Source organism: Trypanosoma conorhini, assembly GCF_003719485.1.
Source record: "Trypanosoma conorhini strain 025E chromosome Unknown Tco_14.4_contig_00177, whole genome shotgun sequence".
NCBI classification, from domain to species: Eukaryota; Euglenozoa; class Kinetoplastea; order Trypanosomatida; family Trypanosomatidae; genus Trypanosoma; species Trypanosoma conorhini.
Window position 1 is genome coordinate 25,719 of NW_021704264.1, and position 6,005 is coordinate 31,723.

Below are 6,005 nucleotides of genomic sequence, written 5' to 3' on the forward strand. Positions count from 1 at the left end.
ACACACACACACACACACACACACACACACACACACACACACACACACACACACACACACACACACAAAAGGGAGCAAACGTGAGGGAAGAGATTTAGTGTCACCTCTCACTTCCCCACTCACTCAGGGCTTTTCCTGGGTTTTTCCTGCATCATAGTTGCTAGCTGCGGATTCCTTTTTAAGATTGGCTATTCTTTTGCTCTTGCGGTGGTGGCGGAGTGTTTGTAGTTTTTGTTTTCTTTTTTTCTCGTCTTGCGTGCTCCTTACTCCTCGCGTGTTTCTGTTACTGCGGCATACAATGCGGAGATCCACTGCATCATCTCTGCGCGGCATGCTGCGGAGGGTCAACCAGTGGGCCGGCCTCGCCTTTACTTTGCTTCTCATCGGCTGGGGGAGCATCACGGTGCTGCTTTTTATGTACGTGCCGCTGTTTTCTCGCAAGCCAAGTTTGCTGGATGGCTTTCTGGCGTCCGTCGCCGCGGTGACGTTTCTCATGACGATGTGGTCGCTGGGGGTGCTGTTCGTGACGCACCCGGGCCCGCCGCCGCCGTGGTTCGCTGCGGAGCGCGTGGAGGCCTTCATGCGTGGGTTGCTGGCCGACGTCGTGGCGTACGGCAGCAGCGGCGGGAAGCAGGGCGAAGGGAAGCGCGGGGTCAGCGGCACCGCACACCACAGCCTCACCGCGGCGGAGGGGCATAAGTGGCTGGATGCGCCTCGGGGCGCGCAAGAGGTAGTGGCGGGCACGCATGAGATGCAGCTGGTGAACAATAGCGCCTGCTATAATGCACCAACCGTCGCCTTGGACTTTGTGCGCGATGCAGGAGCGGCCCCCAAGCAAGAAGAAAAAAGGCAGCAACAGCAAGAGGTAGGCGGTGTGGGTCGCAGCCGTCGTCGACGCCGTCGTGACGGTGTTGATGGCAGTGACGTACGAAGTTCTTCTAACCGATTATGGATGCCGCATCGGAATATATTTTTAGTCGCTTCGGACGGCATTGCGGCCCTTGACCGCTCCCCTGAGAGTCGTGAGCAAGAGATGTGCTTCCTCATCGGAGGTGCACGGCGCTGTCGCTTTTGCCACATCTACAAGCTGGATGATACGCATCACTGCTCGAGATGCCGCACCTGTGTGTACGGGATGGACCACCACTGCCCATGGATAGGCCAGTGCATTGGCTACGACAACCACAAACACTTTCTCCTGTTCATGGGCTACATCATTCTTCTTTTGGCGACATCGCTGCTGCACTTCGTCGTGGTTGTGAGTACAGGTCGCGCTAGCTTTATTCTAGCTGGCGCGTCTGCGATGTTGCTCCTTGCGCTTGTCCTCGCCGGATCTTTCCTGGTGGTGCTGCTCGCGTTTTGCGCCCGGGATGTATTTTTGTTAGGCAGAGGCGACAGCACCCTGCGACTCCTGCGGCGCGAGGAGCGCCGCGCCTACGAGTCACTGCACCGCGGGTCGTACAACTATGTGACGGACGACGCCAGTGACAGCGGCGACGGCGTAGCGGTGCGGAGGTTTAGTTTTCAGAACTTGCGCCGCGTCTTTGGCGCGGGCCCCGTGTGTCCGCTGTGGTTCCTGCCGCTCCAACCACAACGGCCCTCACCGTCGTCAGAAGAAGCGGAGTTCTGGGCCGCACTCAAGCTGACAGCGCTGCGACAAATGCGGGAAGTGGCGGATGCCGAAGACGACAGTAGCGACAGCGACGAGGAGAACGTGGAGAGAGGAGGAGGAGGAAGCGGAGTTCGACGCCTGTGAGGCGGCGGAAGCACGTGGGGTGTACATGTTTCTTCCCTGCTTTGTTGCTTGTGTTTTTTTTTTTGCGAACCGAACAAGTCAGCAGTTGGGCGTGGGCGGAACATGCAGAAAAGTGCGGTGAGGTGGGGGGGACACCGACAGCCATTAATGCGAAAATGCGTGCCAAAGCTGCCTCTGTGCGAGGAACCCAAAAGTGTGTGTGTGTGTCTGTGTTTCTGTCAACAACGAACGGAGAACGGGATAATTGAACGGACAAAATGTCATGAAATATTGCCTGTGGGGTGTGCCTATGCTGATGCAGGCATGTGAGTTTCTTGTTTTGTTGCGTGTGCGTCGTTTTACGGGGGGGGGGGGGTCGTCGTGTGCCTGTCACCGATGGGTGGGGTGCGGAAAGCCGTCAGCGGTGCCTGCTCCCACACGTGCCATTGCGAGCAAGGCAGTAACAACGGGCCGGAAAAAAAACACACACAACAACAACAACAACAAGGGTTTGAAACCAACTACAAGGACGAGGAGGCCACTTCCATGAGCGAAAATGGCGCTTATGTGCATGTATCTTGTCATCGTTTTTTTTTTAAAAAAAGGGTATGCGTTCGGTTCTTTGTGTGCGGGCGGAACGAAGGGAGGATGAAGCAGGCGGAGTGTAGCTGTGGTTGAGAGGGGGCCCACATTCTGCGGTTTCCCTGCCACTCTCCCTCCTCCTCCTCCTCTCTCTCTCGCGCCCTCCTTCTGCTGAGATTTACTGTGCCTTTCCGCCAGTTTTCTTCTGCGTCATTGACGTTCGTCCCGGCTGCCTCACGCAACCACCAACGCAGGGAAATAAGCTCCGTTGCAGCAGATACAATTCTAGGAAGAGTTATTTATTTTTATTACAACAAAACACGGGGCAAATACTCCGAGGAGGAATCAAAAAAGCAAACAAAGAAAAGCGAAAAGGGGTGAATCGTAAGCAAAGCAGGAAATAAAAGCGGGAGTTATGTCGCTTCATGGCGCCATCACGTTCTTTGTGTCTCAGGACCTCGAGGACATGGGTGTTTCCACGCTCTCTTGCTTAGCTTCCAGCCTCACCGAGCCCGGTGTTGCTGTGTCACTCATCGATCAACATCGTTCTGTGTGCAAGGAGGTGATGTCACGGCTTGTAGCCGTTGCGAATGATGGCGGCAAGAACCCTAGCGCGCGCATTTTGGCCCTCGAATGTTTATACGCCCTGTCGCACGTTCCCAATGCCGGGTTTCGCACAGGAGACCTGCTTGACGCCGTCCAAAAACTGAATGAGTCGTTTGAGGAGTTCTTCGAAGCACAGCCTGCGGGGGCCGTTGAGTCTCAGCAAGAAATGCTCACGGTGCTTTTATTTCGCTGCAGTGGCTACGCGCGACTGAAGGCGGGAGATCTTCTGCGGCAGTTATACAACGGCGACGACGCCCGACTTGTGTCGGCGCTGCAGGCGATCATCAAGGATCGGTCATTTGAGTGGGACATCGTACAGGCCTGCGTGCGCTGCATCTACGAGTTGACCACCCCCGCGAGCTACTTCGCCGTTCCAGACGACAACCATCCCATCGAGACCACCAAGCTCAGCGCCTTCCAGGAAAAAATGACCGCGTTGCTCATCCACTTAACCCAACACAACTCGTTGCAGGACCTGTTTAAGGAGCTCGACGCGCGCTGGGCCGTCGATGTGCGTGAGGAAGGGATTGATGCGATCCTGGAAGGCCAAAGCCCCCTGACAGACTCGGTGTGCGACTGTGTGGCGATGAGGTTCTTGGGAGTATTCCGTTACTTGGCGGTTATGTTGCTAAATTTGGCCGACTTCTGCGAACGGATGGATCTCGTGCGTGCTTACCAGCAGTCCTTTCTGACGCAGCATCAGAGTTTCCTTGGAGGCACGGTCATACCTTTTTTGCGCCTTGCACTTTGTTGCTGGGAGGCCACGTGCGACACAACGCTGGAGTCGCAGAACAATCCGTTCATGAATGTGGCCACTGTCGTGCTGCGTTTGTTGCGCTTCTCCCTTTACCGGCCATCACAGGCGCCAAACGAAACACTTGCCTCATCGCTTGTGGCCTTGACACGACATGTGCACAAGCTGGAGTCAAGGCTTTCTAAGGAGTACGTTGGCATGCTCGTCCTCGTTCTCACTGTGGAGTGTTTGTGTAACGTGAATGCCGTCAAAGTGGAGGCTCTCGCGGCGGACTTTACCGCATTGTTGAATTTGATCTCAAACGACAAGAGCCCGCTACGCCCTGGGGCGCAATTCACGGTTGCACAAGCTTTCGCGTATTGCCTTGCAAACGAAACTTCGATGTACTGCGGCCTTGAAAATGAATCGGTTGCACTGCTGCGCGTAAGGCTGCAAGTTGAGGATGCGGAGATGACCAACGAGGCGGCGCGGGTAGTGCAGGTGCTGGAGGAGCAATTGGAGATGCTACAGACGCTGATGATGGAACTAGCTGTGGGGCAGCTTCTTGGTGATATCTCACTTATGATGCCGTTTGCCGTGGGGACTGGGGAAGCTGCCACGGGAGCCAACTCCGCGGGGCAGGCGCCAAATTCGAAGAGTGCGGACCCTGACAAGAAGCGTGGCGCAGGCTATGCAAAGAAAAAGGTGAAGCACCCGTCTAGGTACGTGTGCATGCTGACAAAGAAACTGATGCGGGAGCCTGTAGTGTTGCGCAACGGTCATCATTTTGAGTTGGATGCGCTACAGGAAGTTGTAGACCGCGTTGGCCACGTGGATCCCCTCACAGGGGAGACGTTTGACGACGAAATAGAGGTGGATATGGACCTGCAACGTGAGATTGCACGATACAGGATAGAAATGGCCGCTCGCGAGGGGGAAGAAGCGGTGGCGTGATTGCCCCAAACAGACACAGAGGCATAACTGCACATGCACATTTGTGCCTGCCTGCACGCATGCATGCATGCAGGCAGCCTGGAAACCCACATCTGCGTGCCTACATCCTCATTTACTATGGTGCCTGCGTCTCTGATACTCGGTTTTTTTTTCGTTTTCAGTTTTGGTTTCTTATTATTTTCGTCATCCTTCTCTCTGTCTACGCGTGTGTCGGTGGATGGCGTTTTTACCTTTGCTTCTAAAGACTTTCTCCACCGCTTGTGGTTCGGCGAACCCCACAAGTGTGTTCGCATGAGCCACGCCTGGGGTGTGTGAGGGGCGCCAGCAAAAAAATAAAGGGAGACGCGGGTGGTGAAAGCACCCCGCTCCGCCCCAACCCAACCAACCCGCACATTTTTGTTTATGTTTTGGTATTCAACTGGACGCGCCGTGCGGGGCGCAGAGGAGAATAGGCGGAAAAGCAAAAACAACGAAACATGCCAAGTGAAAGCAGTGCGAAGAAGAGCGATGTATTTGGGGGGTGAGTGGGAGGCGACGAGTCAACTGGGGCCGCGCGTGTACAGAGCAAAGAGGGGTGTGTGGAGTGCCTTTGAAACGACACGCGTTTCCGCCTCTCTGCCTCTCTGCGAGTGCGAGTGTGTGTGTGTGTGTGTGTGGGAGGGGGGGGGTGATGTAAGGGAGGGGTGCGGCTGTGGAGTGGCAAAGATTATGAGAGCAGTGAAGGGAGAAGCGGGGACTAGGCCCGGAGAATATCGACCTGCCTGCAGGTAAGGAGGTGGAGAAGTAAGTATGCGTGTGTGGAGGAGGGAGACCTCTTTTTTTCGTTTTCGTTTTTTTTTGTTGTTGTCGCAGTCGTGGTGGGCCGCTACTGCGACCATCGCGGGGTCTTCTCTACACCCCCTTAGGTCAACTGTGTGTTTGTGCGGGAGGGCGGTGAGGCAGGACAGCAAAATGAGGTGATGCGTCAAGGGAGGTGGGCGGCCCACAAACACAAAGAGGCAATTATACAAGCACGTTATACACATGCATGCAGTTGAAGTGTGCCACCACCCCCACCACCGTCACCAACCCTCTTTACGCCTATCAAAAGATGGGGAATTGACCGCTTTCCTTTCACTTTGTGCCCCATTGTTTTTTTTTTTTCTTCTTCCCTGCCTTTCAAACAGGGCTTCGACGTTCCTTGCCCCGCCAAGCAAGTTGATATTCCGCATCAGTAGAAAGCAAAAATAGAAGATTTTACGAAATGAATGGTTTAACTTTTGCCTGTCATTGTACGCGAACACCATGGCGGGGGCCGTTGATGGTGGTGTACAGGAAGTGCCGCTTCAGGGAGATTTTTGTTTCTTGTTTGCTCGGTTTCTGACCCCTTTTACTTGCTTTCTTTCTCTCTGCGTG

The 6,005-nt window shown here is 54.9% G+C and overlaps 2 protein-coding genes across 2 annotated transcripts, besides 8 other annotated features; both read left to right on the forward strand.

The window, feature by feature from the left end:
• Window positions 1-67: a microsatellite.
• Window positions 68-298: 231 nt separating this feature from the next.
• Window positions 299-1,756, forward strand: Tco025E_03765 (putative zinc-binding protein; the record flags this gene model as incomplete). Its single annotated transcript, XM_029370683.1, has 1 exon — window positions 299-1,756. The coding sequence occupies one exon, from the start codon at window positions 299-301 to the stop codon at window positions 1,754-1,756; it is 1,458 nt and encodes a 485-aa protein (XP_029229221.1).
• Window positions 1,757-1,949: 193 nt separating this feature from the next.
• Window positions 1,950-1,975: a microsatellite.
• Window positions 1,976-2,210: 235 nt separating this feature from the next.
• Window positions 2,211-2,242: a microsatellite.
• A 208-nt stretch (window positions 2,243-2,450) lies between these two features.
• Window positions 2,451-2,490: a microsatellite.
• Window positions 2,491-2,732: 242 nt separating this feature from the next.
• Window positions 2,733-4,610, forward strand: Tco025E_03766 (uncharacterized protein; the record flags this gene model as incomplete). Its single annotated transcript, XM_029370684.1, has 1 exon — window positions 2,733-4,610. One exon carries the CDS (start codon window positions 2,733-2,735, stop codon window positions 4,608-4,610), a length of 1,878 nt encoding a protein of 625 aa, XP_029229222.1.
• Window positions 4,611-4,654: 44 nt separating this feature from the next.
• Window positions 4,655-4,686: a microsatellite.
• Window positions 4,687-4,749: 63 nt separating this feature from the next.
• Window positions 4,750-4,794: a microsatellite.
• Window positions 4,795-5,239: 445 nt separating this feature from the next.
• Window positions 5,240-5,266: a microsatellite.
• A 387-nt stretch (window positions 5,267-5,653) lies between these two features.
• Window positions 5,654-5,677: a microsatellite.
• The last annotated feature ends 328 nt before the right edge of the window (window positions 5,678-6,005 follow it).